This window comes from Palaemon carinicauda, chromosome 1 (genome assembly GCF_036898095.1).
Source record: "Palaemon carinicauda isolate YSFRI2023 chromosome 1, ASM3689809v2, whole genome shotgun sequence".
Classification (NCBI taxonomy): domain Eukaryota; kingdom Metazoa; phylum Arthropoda; class Malacostraca; order Decapoda; family Palaemonidae; genus Palaemon; species Palaemon carinicauda.
In genome coordinates this window covers 306008459-306033235 of record NC_090725.1, presented here as the reverse complement: position 1 = coordinate 306033235, position 24777 = coordinate 306008459, and the positions used below count along the sequence as shown (strand labels likewise).

The 24777-nt window shown below is 41.2% G+C and overlaps 1 protein-coding gene across 1 annotated transcript in view; it reads right to left on the bottom strand.

The window, feature by feature from the left end:
* LOC137658577 (ubiquitin conjugation factor E4 B-like) overlaps positions 1 to 24777 on the bottom strand; it is a 144704-nt gene that overhangs the window by 93371 nt on the left and 26556 nt on the right. The window contains exons 3-8 of the mRNA XM_068393481.1: positions 20298 to 20406; positions 20053 to 20147; positions 19813 to 19920; positions 12032 to 12176; positions 5231 to 5355; positions 4967 to 5048 (exon numbers count right to left, since the gene is read on the bottom strand). Of these exons, the coding sequence (XP_068249582.1) occupies positions 4967 to 5048; positions 5231 to 5355; positions 12032 to 12176; positions 19813 to 19920; positions 20053 to 20147; positions 20298 to 20406 (664 nt within the window). The remainder of the gene's footprint in view (positions 1 to 4966; positions 5049 to 5230; positions 5356 to 12031; positions 12177 to 19812; positions 19921 to 20052; positions 20148 to 20297; positions 20407 to 24777) is intronic.

The following is a 24777-nucleotide window of genomic DNA, read 5'->3' as shown; positions in this document are numbered from 1 at the left end:
GGCTGCCGGAGAAGGTCTGGCCTGTCCGGAAGGGGCCAAGGTGGAAGGCGTGCCAGTTCCTTTAGATCCGCGAGCCACTCACTCTCCGGCCACCAGGGCGCTACCAAAGTCATCCACAGGTTGTCCGCTCGCCTCACCCTGTTGAGGACCTGTCTGAGCATCCCGAAGGGAGGGAAGGCGTAAACATCGAGGTTGTCCCAAGGGTTCTGGAAGGCGTCCTCGAAGGTCGCTTCTGGATCTGGCACAGGAGAACAGAACACGGGGAGCTGTGCATTGTCTCGTTGCGAAGAGGTCCAACACTGGTGATCCCCATTTCTGAATGAGGGTCTTGGCCACTTCCGGGTGCAAGGACCACTCGGATCCTACCACTTGACCCATTCTGCTGAGGCTGTCGGCCAGGACGTTTCTCTTCCCTGGAATGAACCTTGCTGAGATCTTGATCTGTTCTCCTTCGGCCCACTCCAGCAGTCTCAACGTGAGGACCCACAACTCCTTCGATTTTAGTCCTCCTTGTTTCTTTATGTAGGCCACCAAAGTGGCGTTGTCGCACATCAGTGCCACGGTGTTTCCCCGGAGCTGATGGACGAACTCTAGGCACGCTCTTCGCACTGCCATCATCTCTTTAGTACGTTTATGTGCTGGTTTTTCTCTATGTTCGTCCAACTTCCTCTTGCTGTCCTGCCAAGGAGATGGGCACCCCACCCCTCCTTGGATGCGTCCGTGAACAGAAGCATCTCCGGAGGGTCGGCTGCGAAGGGCATTCCCTTGAGGGTGTTCGATCTGGCGATCCACCACTCTAGGACCTCCTTCGTCTCCGGGAACACCGGGACCACCTTGTGGGGGGAGTCTCTCTGGTTCCAGGTCTCCTTCAGGTTCCATTGGACTTCCCTGAGTTTGAGTCTCCCCTGGGGGACTAGCTTCTCCAACGACACGAGGTGGCCTATCAGTCTCTGCCAGTCCTTGGCTCTCCTGGGCTGGTCCGACAGGAAGGGCCGGAGGATCTGGTCCAAGTTGTCCAACCTCTCCACAGAAGGGAAAGCTCTCGCCAACCGGGAGTCCAGGACCATTCCAAGGTAGGTCATCCTGGTGGAGGGTATCAGTTGGGACTTCTCTAGGTTGATGACGATACCCAGGACGTTGCAGAACCGCAGGAGCTTCGCGCCTTGTTCCCTCAGTACTTACCCTGAGGCTGAAAGCAACAACCAGTCGTCCAGGTACCGAATCAGGAGGATGCCCTGTTTGTGTGCCCAGGCTGAGACTGTTGTGAAGACCCTCGTGAAGACCTGAGGGGCTGTGGACAGACCGAAGCAGAGGGTCTTGAACTGCAATGCTTGGGCACCCCATTTCACCCTTAGGTACTTCCTGCTGGAGGGGTGAACAGGGATTTGGAAGTACGCGTCCTTGAGGTCTATGGACATCATGAAGTCCCCCTCCCTCAAGGCCGCTAGGACCGACTTCAGGGTGTACATCTTGAAGTCGGTCTTGCACATGAACTTGTTGAGGGCTGAGAGGTCTATGACTGGTCTCCAGCCCCCTGTCGCTTTCTCCACCAGGAAGAGTCTGCTGTAGAACCCCGGGCCCGGGTTCTTGACTGGTTCTATCGCCCCTTTCGCCAGCATCGCAGAGACTCCCTCTTGTAGGGCCGTCCTTCTCCAGGGGTCCTTGGGTGCCAACCACTCTGCCTGTTGATCTGGCATTAGAGGTGGGGTGTTCGCCAGGAAGGGCAACCTGTACCCTTCTTTCAGGACTGCTACGGTCCACGGATCTGCTCCGTGGTCTCTCCATGCTTGCCAAGAATGTTTGAGGCATCCCCCCACACGAGGCTTCGGCAGGAGTAGGGGCCTCTCTCCCTATCGCCTTCTAGAGGCGTGGCCTGAACGACCTCTTCTGGCTGCTGCATAGGAAGGTCTGAAGGATGATTGCGTTGAAGACGTTCCTCTACGGGAGGGCTGAGAAGACTGAGACCAGGCCGTAGTAGGGGCGTCTCTCCTGGGTTGACTAGGTGAGGCGCGAGGAGGATGGAAGGCGTCGGAGGGCGCCCTTCTATGGGTAGGTCTTCTCGCTGGAGGGGATCTGGAGTCACCCGTATCCTTCAGCTCCCTGACCCTCTCTACCGTCTCTTCCACTGCCTTCAGGGGGAAAACTGAGTCATCCCACAGGGGTAGGCTCCTCAGGGACCTCACTTCTCTGTCGGGGAGCCTCCTTACGAGCTTGTTGAGCACCGTATCCCTTTTTCGCAGAACCCAATTGGCAGCCTGCGCGATGGATTGATACGAGAGAAACTTAAGGGCTTTACCTCCCGAGCTAATCAGCTCCTTCAGTAAGGCCTGGTTCTCCGGGATAGTGAGGTCGTAGGAGGACTGGAAGCCTACTAGTGTGGAGGCCCACCAATCCAGCCACGAGGAAACGTTCACCAGGTCCTTGGCTATCTCCTCCATCATGGCAGCTTCCGAAGGGGAGAAACAGATCGGGGCGGTAGTAGCCCTCTCTTCAGCTGCTCCTTGCCCCAGTATGGCGATTGCAGGTTCCACAGTACAGGGACCCGCGCAATGCCCTTCAGGAAGGTAAAACCGGCTCTGGGATTTCAGGCCTTGAAGAAGCTTGGAGGAACTCTGGGTCTTGGGGGGCTTCTGCATGGTTGGCCACGATCTTGTCCACGTGAGCCCTACCCAGCCTAACATCCCTAGCCAAAGCCAGAGCTAACGAGGGTCTCTGCTGCACCGGGGCATCAACCAGCCTGCTGAGGCTCGAGAGCCAGATTTCGTCGGAGGAGGGCTCGGGTTCGTCCAGTCTGTGGTGCCTGCGAATGAGTCCTATTACCCTCCTGTAGGCCGAAACTTCTGATGCTGAACCTTCTCCGTTGTCGTCCATTTCCTCCGTAGGACGCTCCGCTGCCTGTGACGGAGGTCGCCGCGCGGGGGGAAGGAAACATCTTGGACTGGTCCAACTTCGGCTGTTCAGGGCGTAGGACGGGCATCGCCGTCGGGACGGAGGCCTTCGTCCTGGACTTATCCCTGCTTACGGAAGTCCAGGTAGATGCGGGCTTGCTCGTCGAAAGGAGTTGCTTATCTCGTTCCTGCTGACTCGACGTTGACTTGGAGGTCGGGACGCGGCTGCCAGACCGAAGGGGCGACTCTCTCCGCTGGGCGGATGGAGTCGGAACCTTCGCGGACTTATGCCTGTCCGCTGGGACCTGAATAGACGGCTCCCTCCGTCGATCGTAACTGCCGCTGGATACGTACCTCACTGGTGAGCGAGCCCTTGGGAGCCAGTTCGAGGGGCCCGGAACTGCTGACATCTCTATAAGTTTGCTACGAGGGATGACGACCCATTCTTCCCCCGGGGAGTCACTTCTCCTAAACTTCCTCCAGTGGGATCTAGAGCGCCTACCCCCGTGGCAGGATCTGGAGCGAGAACGAGAACGTCTCCTGTGGGACTTCTCACGACGTCTCCTATGGTCCCTTGGGGCTCCGTCTTCCAAGGAGCAAGAGGAGGCTTCGACCGAGGACCCCAACGACTTGCATGTTCTCACCGGCGGGCCCGACTTGTGCCTCATTGTAGATGGGTCCATGCGTTGCTCGATGGAAGAAGAGGGCTGTAGGAAGACGGACGGAAACGTAGCTGAAGGCGCTGGAGGGGAGCGTGGGAGTTCCTCGATGGGGGACCAGGTTTCAAAACCTTCCTCCATCCTCAAAGGAGACCTGAAGGGCGTCTTCGGCAGCACCCACACGAGGGAGTCTGACGGCGGCGAGTCTTCCTTCTCGGCGGAACCCTCGGCTGAGGAAGCACCTGAAAAACACTCCCACGAGGTGGGAGAAGAGGTAGGCACAGTTTTTCCCCACATAGGATCATCTGAGGAGACGGGCCCTGTTTGCACTAGGGTTCCGTCCCCCAAACATACTCCCGTCCCTCCCTCAGGCCCCTCACTTGCCTGGAATGACGCCACAACACCACTATCCCGTAATTCAGACTCCTGGGGAAGGGCCACAGGCCTCTTCCCCGCAACTGACTTACCTCGTCCCCTACTCTGGGTAGGGGAAGGCGGCAGCGAGGCTCTGTCTGATGATACGCCCGGCGAAGCAACAGGAGAAGTGACACTCGGCTACTTAGGCGATCTCTTAGACACCTTCTTCTTTTTGGTGCTGTAACGCACCCACTGCACCTCGTTCCAGGACTCGCACTCCGGACACGTGGCTGTAGGGGAACACACACTGCCCCTACATGAAGAACACAAGGAGTGCGGGTCAACTTCAGGTTTCGACAGGAAAGCACCACACGATTTACCAGCCATAGGCCCAGGACAACGGCGGGGATGCTCCATTACGCACTAGTAGGGCACCGCAAGACACAGGAACACAAAGGGAAAGGATAAGGGAGAGCACAAAGGTACCACGTTACGTGGGAACCGCGTGAGACACAAAGGGGGGTCAGGGACACAAAGGGTCGCACTGGATAAGGAGAGCGTCGTGATGTTATCGCGACGCGACCAGAGAACTTACTGGGGATCGATACCTGAGCAAGCATGCTCTCTGACCCGGGGTCGCCTCAGGGCGCATATATATCACACCACCAGAGGTTACCCCTCATAGAAAACGGGAGTAGGGTAAACTACACAAAACTCTGGTCGGTTGGGAGGAGATACCAAATACTCCTAAGAAAGTAGTTCGAGGTAAGTACTCCGTGTTGGAACAATACATAATTAAACGTTTTTAACTCACTCTTCAGATTATTAATGACATGACCTACATTACCTGCACAAAGAAATAAGTGCAGGAAAAAATATCAGTATACCTACAGATAACCAAGCCTTACAGTAAGCTGCGATCAATAAAATTGATGACAAATTTAATCTAAAACACTGATGAGCAAATAAAAAGTATATTGATTTATAAGATTACCTCCTGACACATTAAAACAGAATAAGAAATCCTCTAGCAATAGTATATAATCTTTAATAAATACAAACCTGATAAAAGCAATGCAGCATATGCTACACACTGTCGCCTGACATCCAGAAGAACAGTTAGCAAGGGAGGAGAACTGCTTCTCTGCAAAGTGGAATATTTTGCCATGATCAACAAAATTACAATACAATTAAAAATCAATAATTTCACCCTCAATGTTGCACTGTGCATCTAAAATTAAGTATCCAACAATCGTATACTGGTACATTATCATAGAATCAGCAGGTAGTTAGCATGATCATCAATTACACACAAGTAACTAGTACCTTTGGGTGGCCTTTCTCTTCAGCATTGACTCTAGCGTAAGTCTGAAGAAGATACTGTAGAGCTGTTGTTTCTGGACAATGGATCATTCTTGTGAGCTCACTTAAGTCGGAACTACTACTACTCCCTGAGAAAAAGAAATAAAATTATTGTATAGTTTTCTGTAGAATAAGGAAAATTATCAATTACTTACAGTATTTGGAATTCATTACGTAATTAATATGAACAACAGCTTTAACCCTGGATAGGTACGGTCCTCGGACACCCCTTTAAGGGTATACTCGGACGCGAACGACCCCGACGCCAAAAAAAATTCTTGAAAAATCAGTTTTTGCAGTAACCTCCTTTTTTCTTTTGCCAAAAAAAACTTCAATGAATGCTTAAAACAACTGTAAAGATAAATACTACTCATCTGCAGAAAAACTATTTATTATAAATATTTTAAAAAATTAAGTAGAAAAAAAAAAAGACCTGACATAAAAATTCATAAAAAAAAAGTTTATACATATATACACAAATCCTTTTCGGAATTGATTCTTGAATGTTTAGGACACATCTTGATGTATTTTGGATGAAGTCAGACCCATGGAGGTGAAGATCTGAAATGAGAAAAAAAGGGTAACTTTTTTTGGCCAAAAAAAATTGTCCAAATTTCATGAATTTTTTTGGGTACCCAAATGAAATAGGAAGTGGCTAATTTTTTTAGGGAATAAACATATGTTATCCTAAAATAGAAATATGTAAAAAAATCTTCATTATTTTGTAAATTACATTTATATCAGGGGCCATATCTAAAGGTAATTTTTTGAGTACTTGGAAATTTCGTAAAAAAATACATATATCTAATATATAATATGATATTTATGCAGGTAAAAATATACCAAAATATCACAAATTATATAGGGAACAAGAATATATATAGATAGGGCAGCTTACGCTTCGGATATGTCCACAAAATGGCCGCCAACCACACTGACTCAGACTCCCTAATCTGCCACTGGAAATGTAGGAAGGGTATGTCAATTTCAAGGTGTTATTTACTAATCTAATTATTATTGGATATGCATAAAAATTGTATGGTGGGTTGCTGGATAATTGTCGATTATTTTACGACTATAAGATTAAAATTCTGACCCAAAAAAATTTTTTTGAAGGGAAATAAAATCGAAAAAAAAAATGTAAAACAATATTTTAGCTAAAAAAATTTAATGATATTCAATCAAAAAAAAAGTAAACAAAATTTTCCGACAAATAAACATCTAGAGGAATCATTACTCTGTGATAGTTCCTTAGTACGTAGTAATTTTGAAAGAATTGGGAAAAAACGAAAAAATGGCAATCACCGGAAAATCGAACACATACCTATATATACGCCATATCTGGCTAAAAAAAAGATAGGCATGGGTAGCCAGATCATCTAGAAACACTTTCCAACACTATAAAAATATAAGTTTTGCGACACTACTTGCCAATTCCTTACGGTAACATGACTAAGCAAAAAAATGCAAAACAAATAAAAAGGGGCACTCGTGGAAAAATGGCCATTCTAATATACGGCATTTCAGAAAAAAAAATTTCAGCCACGTGCTAGGCAAACCATCAAGGCATATTTTCCGACAAATAAACATATAAATGAAATATTACTCTGTGATAGTTCCTTAGTACGTAGTAATTTTGAAAGAAATGGGAAAAAACAAAAAAATGGCAATCACAGGAAAATCGAACACATACTTATATATACGCCATATCTGGCTAAAAAAAAAATAGGCATGGGTAGCCAGATCATCTAGAAACACTTTCCAACACTATAAAAATATAAGTTTTGCGACACTACTTGCCAATTCCTTACGGTAACATGACTAAGCAAAAAAATGCAAAACAAATAAAAAGGGGCACTCGCAGAAAAATGCCCAACATTCTAATATACGGCATCTCAGATAAAAAAAAAAGACATGCACGTGTTAGCCCAACCATCAAGGCACACTTTCTAACACATAAACATGAAAAAAAAATCAATAATATACGGCAATTCCTTACTACGTAGTAAATTTTTACAAATATTGAAAAAAAAACAGAAATTGGCAACCGCAGTTAAATACCCAATATACCAATAACTACGTCGTATCTGACAAAAACAAAATCACGCATGGGTAGCCAGATCATCTAGACACACTTTCCAACATTAAAAAAGCAAAAGTTTTACGACACTATTTCGCAATATCTTACGGAAAAATGACTTGGCAAAAAAATTAAAAAAAATTAAAAAGGGACACTCGCGGTAAAATGCCCGACATTCTAATATACGACATCTCAGATAAAAAAAAAGACATGCACGTGTTAGCCCAACCATCAAGGCACACTTTCTAACACACAAACATGAAAAAAAAATGAATAATATACGGCAATTCCTTACTACGTAGTAATTTTTACAAATATTGAAAAAAAAACAGAAATTGGTAACCGCAGTTAAATACCCAATATACCAATAACTACGTCGTATCTGACAAAAACAAAGTCATGCATGGGTAGCCAGATCATCTAGACACACTTTCCAACACTAAACAAGCAAAAGTTTTACGACACTATTTGGCAATATCTTACGGAAAAATGACTTGGCAAAAAAATGAAAAAAAATGAAAAAGGGGCACTCGCGGTAAAATGGTCCTCGTGGTGATGAACGACATTTTAACTAAAAAAAAAAACATGCACATGGTAGCCAAACAATCCACCAAGACTTTCCACAACTGATAACCTATACAAGTTGCACCATTCTACGACAATTTCATAATACGTAATAACTTTGATAATTATGCAAACTACCTCAGAAGGGTAAACTCGGACGCGAACGACCCCGACGCGTCTCAGAAATCGGGGAAGGAGTACAGCTACAGCAATGCACATCTGGACACTACTAGAGCGTGTAGGGGAGACACCTCCTGCAGGTCGATCACCCACAAATTCAGTCACAGGGGTGAGTCACGTGAGAAAAACCTGTTTTTTTTTGACGCTCGGGGTCGCAAACGACCCACCGTACCTATCCAGGGTTAAGAAAAACCACATGCCGCTAATAAGACCACTCATCAGAGAATAAATTCACTTTTACCAACCAACACAGTACTTAGAATTATTACAGCCTAATGAACTTATCAAGACGGTTCCTGGAATTACCAATAGTGCAGCTTGCACTTTAATTATTCAAAATGATCCCCACCTTAAAGTAGTGCCATACAATGTCTAGCCAAACTGAATTGTTCTTAACACCAATCATTCAATTTCAAAGATTTACTTGCTACACGTGTCATATTCAAAGAGTTACATACATACATATACCAAGGCACTTCCCCCAATTCTGGGGGGTAGCCGACACCAAACAAATAAAACAAAAAAAGGGGACCTCTCCTCTCTACGTTCCTCCCAGCCTGACAAGGGACTCAACCGAGTTCGGCTGGTACTGCTAGGGTGTCACAGCCCACCGCCCCCCTCTATCCACCACAGATGAAGCTTCATAACGCTGAATCCCCTACTGCTGCTACCTCCGCGGTCATCTAAGGCACCGGAGGAAGCAGCAGGGCCTACCGGAACTGTGTCACAATCGCTCGCCATTCATTCCTATTTCTAGCATCCTCTCTTGCCTCTCTCACATCTATCCCCTATCACCCAGAGCTTTCTTTACTCCATCCATCCACCCAAACCTTGCCCTTCCTCTTGTACTTCTCCCATCAACTCTTGCATTCATCACCTTCTTTAGCAGACAGCCATTTTCCATTCTCTTAACATGGCCAAACCACCTCAACATTTTCATATCCACTCTAGCTGCTAACTCATTCCTTACACCCATTCTCACCCTTACTACTTTGTTCCTAACCCTATCTACTCGAGATACACCAGCCATACTCCTTAGACACTTCATCTCAAACACATTCAATTTCTGTCTCTCCATCACTTTCATTCCCCACAACTCCGATCCATACATCACAGTTGGTACAATCACTTTCTCATACAGAACTCTCTTTACATTCATGCCCAACCCTCTATTATTTACTACTCCCTTAACTGCCCCCAAACACTTTGCATCCTTCATTCACTCTGACGTACATCTGCTTCCACTCCACCATTTGCTGCAACAATAGACCCCAAGTACTTAAACTGATCCATTCAACATGACATTCAACCTCGCACCACCTTCCCTTCTTGTACATCTCACAACCTTACTCTTCCCCACATTAACTCTCAACTTCCATTTCTCACACACCCTTCCAAATTCTGTCACTAATCGGCCAAGCTTCTCTTCCGCGTCTGCAACCAGTACAGTATTATCTGCAAACAACAACTGATTTACCTCCCATTCATGGTCATTCTTGTCCAAGCACTCGAGCATTCACCTCTCTCACCACTCCATCAACATACAAGTTAAACAACCACGGCAACATCACACATCCCTGTCTCAGCCCCACTCTCACCGGAAACCAATCACTCACTTCATTTCCTATCCTAACACATGCTTTACTACCTTTGTAGAAACTTTTCACTGCTTGCAACAACCTTCCACCAACTCCATATAACATCATAACATTCCACATTGCTTCAATATCAACTCTATCATACGCTTTTTCCAGATCCATAAACGCAACATACACCTCCTTACCTTTTCCTAAATATTTCTCACATATCTGCCTAACTGTAAAAATCTAATTCATACCACCCCTACCTCTTCTAAATCCACCCTGTACTTCTAAGATTGCATTCTCTGTTTTAACCTTAATCCTATTAATCAGTAATCTACCATACACTTTTCCAACTACATTCAACAAACTAATACCCCTTGAATTACAACTCTCATGCACATCTCCCTTACCCTTATATAGTGGTACAATACATGCACAAACCCAATCTACTGGTACCATTGACAACACAAAACACATATTAAACAATCTCACCAACCATTCAAGTACAGTCACACACCCTTCCTTCAACATCTCAGCTCTCACACCATCCATACCAGATGCTTTTCCTACTCTCGTTTCATCTAGTGCTCTCCTCACTTCCTCTCCTGTAATCTCTCTCTCATTCTCCTCTCCCATCACCGGGACCTCAACACCTGCAACAGCAATTATATCTGCCTCCCTATTTTCCTCAACATTCAGTAAACTTTCAATATATTCCGCCCACCTTTTCCTTGCCTCCTCTCCTTTTAACAACCTTCCATTTCCATCTTTCACTGTCTCTTCAATTCTTCAGCCAGCCTTTCTTACTCTCTTCACTTCTTCCTAAAACTTCTTCTTATTCTCTTCATATGAAAGAGTTAGTCTTAAATAATATAAAAATACTAAATATATTAAAAAACCATTTGTATTTTTCCTAGCCATACAGTACAAACCCGAGCCATTTACTGGATTAGCTCTGGCGCAGCTTTGTTACGGCGCCATTGAAGAATTATTGTGGGTCTAGCAACATTGTAAGGGTGCATCATAGAACGACCAGTGTTTCAGTAAGTTGATGCAAACGTTTGCGTTCTAAATGTATTTTAATAGGGAATTGTGAAGAGACTGAGGTGGGCAGTGAAGGTTGTCTGTCTCTTCCAAACAGCCTCTCTAAGTACCTGTACTAGCGAGTGGTTCTTGCAGAACACAAGGGTTGCAGCAACACCATGGATATTGTGGCGGGATGTAAACAAAAACAACCCCCACACCCTTGAATCTTACTTCTGACAATTGTCTCCGCAACACAAACTTTCCCCTGACGTTATCATAAACTGGACTCTTAGACTGAAGGGCAACAAAAACAAAACATGACCTTAAAACTATATTTCTCACAAACTAAAACGCAAAAAATTCTGCATTCCAAATAAGCTTAACATAGAAACCACCAACAACCAAAATAATTACACGTAAAACAAATCATTAAATTCATAAATATACCAAAAAAAACGTAACACCATTCATATGAAAAAACCCTAACAAACTTAAAATTACCACACCCCAAAACCAATATTTGTTTATGTGTGGAACTCTATCCACACTAGGGCCAACAGTCCTTTTAGGCCAAAGCCACAACTCTCTAGCTACGGTAACACGGACAAATGTTATTATATAATTGCATTAATCGGCATCATCATCACAATCCTGATTATCAGTGATCCAAACGGAAAATCCTTCAAACGGGCTGGGTCATTATGGCATCAAATCAAGATAATCACCCTCCCCAGGAGAGATTAGTTCATCAAACGTTTAACTGGGCTCCACAAGGCACTAAAATAATTGGAAGACCCAGGCCTACATGGCTTGGGATTATAAAGCGCAAAGTAGGAGATGATGAATGGAGAAGTCGCCTCTGTCTTAAGCTTTTAAGCTTAAGACAGAAGCGACTGGCGAAATCTAATTGAGGGCCTTTGCGTCAATAGGCGTAGGAGGAGATGATGATGATTGTTTACACCTGAATTCAAAAGTGAAAGCTTAGCTGATTGAGAAGTGGGCGGGGCTTGCCCGTCCTCTGACAGTAGTTATAACTACCTCGCAAAAGATGGTTTGTATTCAAGTAGGAACAAAAACATAAGCATAAAAACAAAACTTTCACAATTTTTGGCTAATTTCACATTTTGTGTAGTTTCATCTATCGTGAATAGGGAGAGAATAACATGAATCAATTTACCATATTTTATCTAGCTTTCATGATTTTTTCTGTCTGATCTTGACATACATTAATTCACTCTTAAAAAAAAAAATGAAAATTCATACCCTAATCCCAAAATTTCTAAGCAGACATTACACATGTATGTACCCTAATACTCATCTACTTCAAAATACCTGTTGGTGAGGCACTGAGCTCTGGTGAATCAGATGTATAGTTTGGATCCACCAATCCTTCTATGTCCTCCCCTGCACACAAGCGCATTACGACCTCCATGAGCACCTGGGATGTGACCTCAGATTTGTTAGCGCCTGATGAAACCTGAAATTAAAAATTTCATAAGTTAAGCTCTAATTTTTCTAACAATAGAAATCAGAGTCATTTAATAGGAGTACGATTTTAGTGATGCTGGAACTAGGCTGTTAAAAGTGTAAACGAGATATCACTAATCAATGACAAGGAAGATATGCCTAATGCCAGCCTACACAGTAACTACTTTGACCTTCAAATAGGAATTGCAGGGTGGTTCAGACAGGAAGTGTAACTGCATACTTAAAACTCCTTGTACTTTAATGGGCGATTTATCCTTAAATGGGAGGGAATTCCTGTAACCAAACTAGCTGGTTTAAAATCCTAGGATGTCAGGACACTCGGACCTCAAAAAGTGCAAGTGTTGACTCCAACCCACCCCATACCAGCCTTAGAATAGATTCTTAGGTGATAAGCTAGATTTACGTCAGGAGAGAGATTCACGGGGGGTCAATAACATTTCAGGCTACAAAGTCTGTAATGTATTGCTAATGGAAGATGGTTTTACAATTCTGTTCTTCCTCCCCCTTGTAATGAAGATGGGGGGAAATGCTTCTATTTATCTATCTATCAATACAGGCAGAAAGAGAAAGACATTATCTATCTATCTATATACTGATATATATATATATATATATATATATATATATATATATATATATATATATATATATATATATATATATTATATACATATATATATATGTATATATATATATATATATATATATTTATATATACAGTATATATATGTGTGTATGTATATATATATATATATATATATATATATATATATATATATATATATATACATATATATACATACACACATATATATATACTGTATATATATAGATATATATATATATATATATATATATGTATATAATATATATATATATATATATATATATATATATATATATATATATATATATATATATATATATATATACAGTATATAGATAGATAGATAATGGGTTAGTCACTGTCTATATAAGCTTGCCGACCAGGGTTCGATTCCCGGCCGGAGCCAAGCTCTTGTCTTTGTGTGATTTCGCCTGGGGCTCTGATCCCGAGGTCGTTAAGAGAATCCAGACATTAATATATCAAAAATATATATGGCTTATTTGGATATATATATATATACATATATATATATATATATATATATATATATATATATATATATATATATATATATATATATATATATATATCTATATATATATATATATCTATATATATCTATATATATATATATATATATATATATATATATATATATATATATATATATATATATATATATATATATATACAGGGGGTCCTCGGGTTACGACGCTGATCCGTTCTTAAGACGCGGTGTAACCCGAATTTCCGTGTAAGTCGGAACACCATAAATATACGTACTGTACTGTACTGTAAAGTATTACTGTATACTGTACTATAATAAAATGTATCAAATGACATAAAAACAATATTAGAAAAAGAGAAAACAATTCCTTACCACATGAATTAAAGTAAATATCAATAAAAAAAGAAAACAATTCCTTACCACATGAATTAAAGTAAATATCAATAAAAAAAGAAAACAATTCCTTACCACATGAATTAAAGTAAATATCAATAAAAAAAAAGAAAACAATTCCTTACCACATGAATTAAAGTAAATATCAATAAAAAAAAAGAAAACAATTCCTTACCACATGAATTAAAGTAAATATCAATAAAAAAAGAAAACAATTCCTTACCACATGAATTAAAGTAAATATCAATAAAAAAAGAAAACAATTCCTTACCCCATGAATTAAAGTAAATATCAATAAAAAAAGAAAACAATTCCTTACCCCATGAATTAAAGTAAATATCAATAAAAAAAAGAAAACAATTCCTTACCACATGAATTCAAGTAAATATCAATAAAAAAAAAAGAGAACAATTCCTTACCTTATTCCTATGGTTGGCTTGCACACTGGAAGGGATGTTGCAAGGGACGGAGAGACTGGTTTATTTTCAACGCTTCAAACAACCTTTTAGCCTTCTCTTGAATAACCATTAAGCTCACTGGAATACGCCGTTGATTTTGATCTTCCAACCAAAGCACTAATAACCTTTCCATTTCGATAATTAAACCACTACGCTGTTTCGTTATCACTGTTGCTTTCATTGGAGCAGATCCTTTTACGTGTTCAACAATGCGCTCCTTATCTTTAAGGATAGTAGCCACGGTCGAACGGCTAAGGCCAAGCGATCGGCCAATGTTCGTTGGCGTTTCACCGTTTTTAGACCGCTTAATAATGTCTAATTTCACTTCCATGGTGATGGCCTTCCTTTTCTTCGATGCACTACCATCAGAAGAATCTGCCTTGCGCTTTGGAGCCATAATGAAGGGCAAAAAGTTCAAAAAAACGATCAAACACGTGAGAGAAAGAACAGGCAATCACAACCAAAAATGGCGTATGAGTGGAACTGAGCGACGCCGTCTTCCTCGCCCACAACCACCGCAAAGCGTATTCATCCACCGCGCGCTAAAAACTAGTTCGCAATTGTTTACGTCGCTTACGACGCTAACGGTGTAAGACGGAACGACGCTTAATATTATTTTTATATTTTTATGGGGCGCGTTCGTAACGGCGAAACCGCGTAAGTCGGGACCGTCGTAACCCGAGGACCTACTGTATATATATATATATATATATATATATATATATATATATATATATATATATATATATATATATACAGTATATATATATACAGTATATATATATATATATATATATATATATATATATATATACAGGGGGTCCTCGGGTTACGACGCTGATCCGTTCTTAAGACGCGGTGTAACCCGAATTTCCGTGTAAGTCGGAACACCATAAATATACGTACTGTACTGTACTGTAAAGTATTACTGTATACTGTACTATAATAAAATGTATCAAATGACATAAAAACAATATTAGAAAAAGAGAAAACAATTCCTTACCACATGAATTAAAGTAAATATCAATAAAAAAAGAAAACAATTCCTTACCACATGAATTAAAGCAAATATCAATAAAAAAAGAAAACAATTCCTTACCACATGAATTAAAGTAAATATCAATAAAAAAAAAAAAAAACAATTCCTTACCACATGAATTAAAGTAAATATCAATAAAAAAAAGAAAACAATTCCTTACCACATGAATTAAAGTAAATATCAATAAAAAAAAAGAAAACAATTCCTTACCACATGAATTAAAGTAAATATCAATAAAAAAAGAAAACAATTCCTTACCACATGAATTAAAGTAAATATCAATAAAAAAAAAAGAGAACAATTCCTTACCTTATTCCTATGGTTGGCTTGCACACTGGAAGGGATGTTGCAAGGGACGGAGAGACTGGTTTATCCCCACTAGCAGCTTCACCTTGCACTTTAAGATTATGGTAATTGGCCCGAGCCTTAAATCGCATAAACCAACCCCTACTAGCCGAAAACTCTTCACTTTCACTTTCTCCCCCCCTTTCTTTTTTCAACGCTTCAAACAACCTTTTAGCCTTCTCTTGAATAACCATTAAGCTCACTGGAATACGCCGTTGATTTTGATCTTCCAACCAAAGCACTAATAACCTTTCCATTTCGATAATTAAACCACTACGCTGTTTCGTTATCACTGTTGCTTTCATTGGAGCAGATCCTTTTACGTGTTCAACAATGCGCTCCTTATCTTTAAGGATAGTAGCCACGGTCGAACGGCTAAGGCCAAGCGATCGGCCAATGTTCGTTGGCGTTTCACCGTTTTTAGACCGCTTAATAATGTCTAATTTCACTTCCATGGTGATGGCCTTCCTTTTCTTCGATGCACTACCATCAGAAGAATCTGCCTTGCGCTTTGGAGCCATAATGAAGGGCAAAAAGTTCAAAAAAACGATCAAACACGTGAGAGAAAGAACAGGCAATCACAACCAAAAATGGCGTATGAGTGGAACTGAGCGACGCCGTCTTCCTCGCCCACAACCACCGCAAAGCGTATTCATCCACCGCGCGCTAGAAACTAGTTCGCAATTGTTTACGTCGCTTACGACGCTAACGGTGTAAGACGGAACGACGCTTAATATTATTTTTATATTTTTATGGGGCGCGTTCGTAACGGCGAAACCGCGTAAGTCGGGACCGTCGTAACCCGAGGACCTACTGTATATATATATATATATATATATATATATATATATATATATATACAGTATATATATATACAGTATATATATATATATATATATATATATATATATATATATATATATATATATATATATACAGGGGGTCCTCGGGTTACGACGCTGATCCGTTCTTAAGACGCGGTGTAACCCGAATTTCCGTGTAAGTCGGAACACCATAAATATACGTACTGTACTGTACTGTAAAGTATTACTGTATACTGTACTATAATAAAATGTATCAAATGACATAAAAACAATATTAGAAAAAGAGAAAACAATTCCTTACCACATGAATTAAAGTAAATATCAATAAAAAAAGAAAACAATTCCTTACCACATGAATTAAAGCAAATATCAATAAAAAAAGAAAACAATTCCTTACCACATAAATTAAAGTAAATATCAATAAAAAAAAAAAAAACAATTCCTTACCACATGAATTAAAGTAAATATCAATAAAAAAAAGAAAACAATTCCTTACCACATGAATTAAAGTAAATATCAATAAAAAAAAAAAGAAAACAATTCCTTACCACATGAATTAAAGTAAATATCAATAAAAAAAGAAAACAATTCCTTACCACATGAATTAAAGTAAATATCAATAAAAAAAAAAGAGAACAATTCCTTACCTTATTCCTATGGTTGGCTTGCACACTGGAAGGGATGTTGCAAGGGACGGAGAGACTGGTTTATCCCCACTAGCAGCTTCACCTTGCACTTTAAGATTATGGTAATTGGCCCGAGCCTTAAATCGCATAAACCAACCCCTACTAGCCGAAAACTCTTCACTTTCACTTTCTCCCCCCCTTTCTTTTTTCAACGCTTCAAATAACCTTTTAGCCTTCTCTTGAATAACCATTAAGCTCACTGGAATACGCCGTTGATTTTGATCTTCCAACCAAAGCACTAATAACCTTTCCATTTCGATAATTAAACCACTACGCTGTTTCGTTATCACTGTTGCTTTCATTGGAGCAGATCCTTTTACGTGTTCAACAATGCGCTCCTTATCTTTAAGGATAGTAGCCACGGTCGAACGGCTAAGGCCAAGCGATCGGCCAATGTTCGTTGGCGTTTCACCGTTTTTAGACCGCTTAATAATGTCTAATTTCACTTCCATGGTGATGGCCTTCCTTTTCTTCGATGCACTACCATCAGAAGAATCTGCCTTGCGCTTTGGAGCCATAATGAAGGGCAAAAAGTTCAAAAAAACGATCAAACACGTGAGAGAAAGAACAGGCAATCACAACCAAAAATGGCGTATGAGTGGAACTGAGCGACGCCGTCTTCCTCGCCCACAACCACCGCAAAGCGTATTCATCCACCGCGCGCTAGAAACTAGTTCGCAATTGTTTACGTCGCTTACGACGCTAACGGTGTAAGACGGAACGACGCTTAATATTATTTTTATATTTTTATGGGGCGCGTTCGTAACGGCGAAACCGCGTAAGTCGGGACCGTCGTAACCCGAGGACCTACTGTATATATATATATATATATATATATATATATATATATATATATATATATATATATATATATATATATATATATATATATATATATATATATACAGTATATATATATCTATGGTATCTAAAAGGAGGCGTCCTTCAGGTCGAGACTCATCATAAAGCTCATTACTCCTTATCTCACGGCACTCGCAGTCTCCATCTTGAACGGGGTGTGCAACACAAATTCGTTCAAGGAGGAGAGCCTCGTACAATCTAAAGCACACCCTTATCCAACATTTTTCTCACTTCTGTCTACAGTGCGAGGTTCTTTTCTGAAATCGAGAGATACAGCGTAAACACAGCCAATGAAAGGGAGGTGGCACATATTCCGCTGTGCAAGCCTCCGCCCCATGATACTACCCCCTTGCCCATTCTGAAGGGTGGTCTCAAGGTTTCCCTTTTCTCTCCAGTCCTAAGACTGAATGTGGATGTGTAGGGCTCCCCCCTAAAGATAATGCAAGTGGAGACTCCTTATAAGATGATTTTACTCATGCAGGTGCATGTCAGTGTGAAGATTTAGCACAGCCTCTCTGATTGTGATGGTCATAAGTCTCTCTTGTCCTCTGCAGTAGGAATTCCCTGAAGTCTAACTGTCTAATGAAGGGAGAGCATGAAGTTTGTGTGAAGCTGGAGACAGGACTGTCTCATATACCGAATACCACCCCTGTCATATTTACGTGAGGGGGAAGCAAGAACAGGAGCAGGCTGGGCTGAGACACAGGAGGCCACAGGTGGTCCAGCAACAGAGGAAGGGATCGTAGGCATCAGGCTGGGATGAGAGGGAGGGCTAGGTCACTTCCTTTGCCTTCTCAATAGCCTTAATGGTGGATTTCCCAGCCAAAGGGGAGGAGGTCACAAAAGGGGAAGATCAGCGATCCGCTACACTTTCAGTAGGCTTGTCCTGAATGGAGGGCATCACATCAAGAACAGAGGAAGAAGTCACCAGCAGAAGACTTGGGAGTCCTACAAGTAGCTAAGGCTTGCAGCTGCTTTTCTGTTGATGGAATGCCATCTAGTCCTAAGGAAGACCATTCAGTCATTAGTAATAGGTTCTTTGAAGCATTGTCTTTAGAAATTACGAGGCTAAGGGCAGAAAATACCTCCTTTGCTGGAGGAGAGAGATAAGTACTCCTTGCCTGCAGCATGCCACAGGGGCAGGTTTAAGACGTCACCCTTCTTCGGGTTTCTGTCTGAGAAAGACTAAAAGGAAGAAGAAACTTGAGTACCATTGGGGGGACATGAGAGACCAAGCATCGTTCATTGATCTCAAGGAAGAAAATGAAGGCAAAGAATTAGGCTTTAAATTCCTCCTCCTGCTGTAATATTACCACTGTGAAAATGGCCACTCCCTACACTTGGCACATGCGGATGACTGCATGCAGTCATACTCCCTGCAAAAAAGATAGAAAGAATGGGGATCTACCTAGGTTTTACTCAAGAACCCGCCAAACTAAGGCCAGGTATACCTGGGTAGGACTCCATGCCTTTATGTTGATTCTCTATGGTCAGTCAATACAATTGCTCTGAAAAAAAAATTAATTAGGAAATACAGCCTAGCTTTGTTAGCATTAAGAGTACTGTACATCCTTACTTCTCGGTGGCTGAAGTCAAAGTGACTACTCAGTGTGGTGGTAGGGGGCAGGGCTACCCAGCCACCTCCCAGTAACTACCGATACATCGTTAAAAATTCTAACAGCAGGGTTCCAGCTTTGTTGAAATCATACTCCTATTAAAGAATGAGGTTTTGTATTGATGTAGAAAGAAACAAAGAAAATTGAGTGCAATACTTAGAAATTTTTACAACAAAATGTTACTTATCATGTATATAACCTAATATTTTATTTATAAACATTAAATAGAGTGTAATGGATAACTTTCCTACACTTTACCCTACAAAAATAGCCTTCACTAACACTTACTTGTACTGTGATAGGGCAAGCAATGGTGACATCTTGCCATGTAGCCTGAAGCACATTGGCCAACGTTGAAACCACTAATTCTTCAGTAACTTCACTTGTACTGACACTCTGAAAAAAAAAGAACCTTAATACTCCTGTAAACCTTGAATATACTACTGTTTATTCATTATTGTACAAGCAAAAAGGACAAAGGACAAGATAACACAACCCATGTACTGTCCTGTACAGTAATATTCTTACCCTGGGACGTTTGTTGTCGCTGCCATAGTGAGGACTCGTCTCTAAGCTGGTCGGAGTTTCAGCCTTCGTTTCTATCTCCATAGGTTCTTCTAAGCCTTTGAGAGAAAACCGTAAATATTATGTAAACTATCGATATAATTAAGGTCTTACACAAAGAAACTTTAACTTTCAACTTCAAACCTAGTCTACAACTGCTAAATTATAACACAATTAGAAGTAAGATGTATTCTATACACTGTACTCACCTTTCTTACAAGGCGTAATTTCTAACGGAGACGGTGGGGGTTGTCTTTTATTTGGAGAAGGCAGAAGTGATGATGGATTTGCATTTGGGGAAGTTGGAAACGGTATGCCCTAATGTAATAAAATAAAATTAGATTCCATTAGATACTCTGGAGATACTAAAAGAAAAATCATCTGAAAAGGGTTAAAAATTTTCATAACACGAATTATTATTATTATTATCATATTTATATTTATCCTCGTCATCATCACCTATACAGACCTGAATTCTTTATGAGTATTTTTTCAGCTTGGCTGGAACTTACCCTTTAAAATCTATAACAAGGTATTGGTAGGTACTGGCGGGTGGCCGGAAAGCCACTTTGACCCTCACCTAGGACTTGCAACGTGGTTCAGGTAGGAAGTGAAACTTATAGGACCCAGATTTGTATAGTTAGGAAAAATACAAACTACTTTTAAAATTTGTGATTTGTTTCTAAATGAATAATACAAACCTATTACTATAGTGCTTGGTTTAAAATTCTGGGATGTCAAAAGACTCCGACCTGAGAGAGTAAAGGGAGTGTTGATTCCTTACCACCTTCCCCCAACACTTGAAACTAGATTCTCAAGAATTAGGTTTCTGTTCAAGGAAAGACAGCCTATGAGAACCTATAGACTCAGGAGGATACGTTGTCACAATGTATGGCCAATCAAGCGTCCTACAATTCATTCATCCTCCCGCTCATAAAGAGGATAGGGGGATACTTTTCTACCTTAATCATATTGAAGTTTCTTAGCATGGTAGCTTACCCATATCAACATCCAATCCAGCAAATAACAGCACAATCACTGCACGAATAAAGAAAAGGAAAGGAGAGAAATTACCATACACTCCACCGATTAACCTAGACTAACGTTGAGACTTATCTTAGATGGGATGTTTCTTGTCCTGTACGGACCTAAGTAAGCTACATAACCTTCTGAATACCTACCACAGGCCCCAACAAAAACAAAACTCAAGACCTGTGGGTGTACTCGCGTAAATATTGGGCTGTAAAGGTAGTCTGACGATTGCATACTCCGGGCTTTAGCACTTGCCCTAGTGACAGGTTCTTCCTGAAGGCGATGGTAGATCTGATATCCGGAGTGGTCCTCTAGTTTCCTTGTGGAAGAATATGTCCGATTGTTCCACGAAGCCATTCTAAAAGAATAGTTGTTTTGTCTTCCTCTTCACCAAACATTTAACTGGGTTCCGCCAGGTACGAGAAGAGTTAGAAGACCCAGGCCCACATGGCTGAGGACTATGAAGTGGGAAGTAGATGATGATGAATGGAGAAGTACTGAATTAAAAGCTCAAGATAGAGACGAATAACGAAATCTAATGCAGGCCCTTTGCATCAATAGGCTTAAGAAGAGATTATGTTGATGATGGAACAGGAAGACAAGTCATTCTGGTCTCTACTAGTCGCCTTTGTAGGGAGGAGATGAAGAAGAAACAAGGTCGTAGTCAGTTGGATTCTGGATGCTGACCACGCAATCCTGATCCAAGGCAATGTTTATCTTACATAGGTCCGAATGACTATAAACAGGAAAATATGTGGATCTGTTTAAGGGGACCAGCCCCAATGATGTTCCATGAATATATTTCAGACATTAAATAATTAGTTACTGTAATAAGGGCTATAAACAAACTTTATGGAAACTTTGATATCCAATAACAAATTGGTGCTGATGTATTAATCATTATGAAGATATTTGGAATAAGTCTAAAACAAAAGTAATTGTTGATTTTTGAAATGCTCCCGAAATGGAAAAATATGATGCAAATATGCTTTAATAAACCACAATTAAACAAAATAATGTCTAATAAAATATGAAGGCTTAATAATGAACTGAAAATTAAATACTGTATGAAGCTTTAAAATTGAAGAACTCGTATGCGCACATATACACAGAGAAAGAGAGAGAACATATTCATATGATGACTAATAATAATGGCTATAAACAAACTGTATGAAAACTATAATATCTTGTAACATACAGGTGCTGATGTAATATTCATCATGAAGATATTATGATTAAATTAAGAAAATATATAAAAAATATGCCTTGTCATTTGTATGTGCGCATTCTCTCAATAAGGTAGGTGGACCTTCGTATCAGCTGATAACAACCAGAGGTAAACAAAGAGAGTTGATAATTGTTGATAGTTAAAATGCTTCCGAAATTGAAAAATAGAATACAAAAATGCTTTGATAGAGCATATATGCTATGAAACAAGAAAAGGAAATAATGATATACAGTAAGAAAATATAGATGAAATATGACTTAGATGATTGCCGAATCATGACGCTGCATAATAAACCTACAGAAACTTAGCTTTTTAAGTTCGACATGCATCCAGATCAACCTGAATAGGTCCCTATCTTGGTCAAAAGTCGACGATTACCTGTACTTGGTGTATGTGGAGGAAAACATCTAGCATAACACAATCAAGAAGTTTCATTTGATTATTTTGATAAATAACAGAAATAAAGCACTTTTTCATTCTGACATCATCCTAACTCCATTGTCTCCATTTGTAATTTTGACAGACGTTATTATTTGTATGGCCCTTTTGGTATACTATACCCGTAATAAAATTACAAAATATTTGTCGTCTGACAGCCATACGCATCTAAAACAGTTACCATCCTTTACGAAATTATGATCACTTGAGTGAATGCCACTTCAGTTACCCCATAAATCATCATGATCTCCACCTACGCCTATTGACGCAAAGGGCCTCAGTTAGATTTCTCCAGTGAGCGTCCAGATTGTGATCATGAGCGTCTAGCTTTTAAATATGAACACTTTCTTGACAAAGAGCGTCAAGATCGTGATGACCACCGATCTCGATGGTCATTGGAGCGTTGAAAACGACATCCTAAAGGGGATTGTCTACAAGGACGAGAGGATGCCTGGTCTCAACCTGGCAATCGGCAAGCAGACAGAGGGCTGGCCACAGATTGATCCTTTGTCTCATCTTCCGCAGCAGGAGAGCATTGAATGAGCGGGCTGGAACATTGACTGTGGGGAGAGTTAAGAGGCTGGGGGTTAGGTGATGACATTGTGTGAGGATGGCAAGAAGACTCATCGTCAGCAGGAGGCCGTCAGAGGAGCGAACAGGAGCACTGACCGCGGAAATGCACAGAGGGGCAAGAAGAGGGAGAGATGGACCTCGCAAACATCAAGGGCGTTAGCTTCCGAAGCAACTGTCGAAGGGACTCCCAGCGCTCCATGCTGAAGGAGCTGAATGAGAACTTCCTTAGATGGGGGTGCAGACACTCATAGGGACGGCCACACTTGCAGTACTTCTGAAAGGGAGAAAGGCTCCCCAGAGGCTGGAGGTGAAGATGCTCCTCTAGGGGAAGCAACAACTCCCCCAGTACCTTCAAGGTTTCCATGGAGTTAACTGGTCTACACTCTTACTCGAGTGTCCCCCAGAGAAAGGCAAGCGAGGAGCAGCTTCGGAAAGAGATCTAAGTAAGTGGGAAGAAGTTCGAGATCTTTTTGCCCCTGGGGAGGACCCTCGGGAAGAGAGATCTCTCTTCTGCTTCTTCCTCCTGCGATGCCCAAATTTCTCCGCAAGCCACCCCACACACACTTCACTGGGCGAACGCAGCGACGCCCCATGCAGGTCGGGCACAGCGAATAAGAGTCGGTCTCAGCTGACGACATCAAGGTACCGCATGAGCGCCCTTCACGACCAGGGCAGGTACACATGGGAGCGTCAAAGACAGAACAGCACACCTGAAAAAGAAAAAGTAATTTGCATAAAGTAAGTCAGTATGGCCAAGTCTTAAAGAGAAGAGAGTGGACACATCTGGCCTCTACATGCCAAATGAAAAAGTGACGTAGCTCACCAATAAACAAGTAGATAAAGGTGGCTAGGTACCCCTCAGCCACCCTCTACCATCCCCACTACAGTATAATGGTTGGATAGAGTTGCCAACTCGCATTGAAAGTCTAATGGCTAACCTTCCAGCTTTGCCAAAAGATAATCCCAATAAAGTTTATTAGTGAAAGAACAAATAGCTCTTACACAATCAGGAATCAAGGCTGGAATCAAAAAGAGTTCGTTGGTTGGCTGAAGAAAGGAGGAGGGGCTAATATCCAGGAGGAGGAGGAACATTTTTAGTGAAATTTCCTGTGTGTGATAGACGACTATGTGCTGTACTCTTTTGCAGGATATACAAGTGATTCTAACTACCATATGGTTTATATTTGTAAATGACGTATCTGGGACGTCAGCATGTGAAGTACCAGGCATGTTTTGACGTCCAGCGACGTCACTGTAACGAAGGGGTTAACTACCAACACCTTGTTATAGAATTCTAAAAGCCAATTTCAAGCTTCGTTGAAATCATAAATCAAATGACAAAGGTTTGTACCCTTGTAGGAATAAGTACTTTAGTACTTTTTGTTATGAAGTATACAGTATGTGAAATCAACAAATTA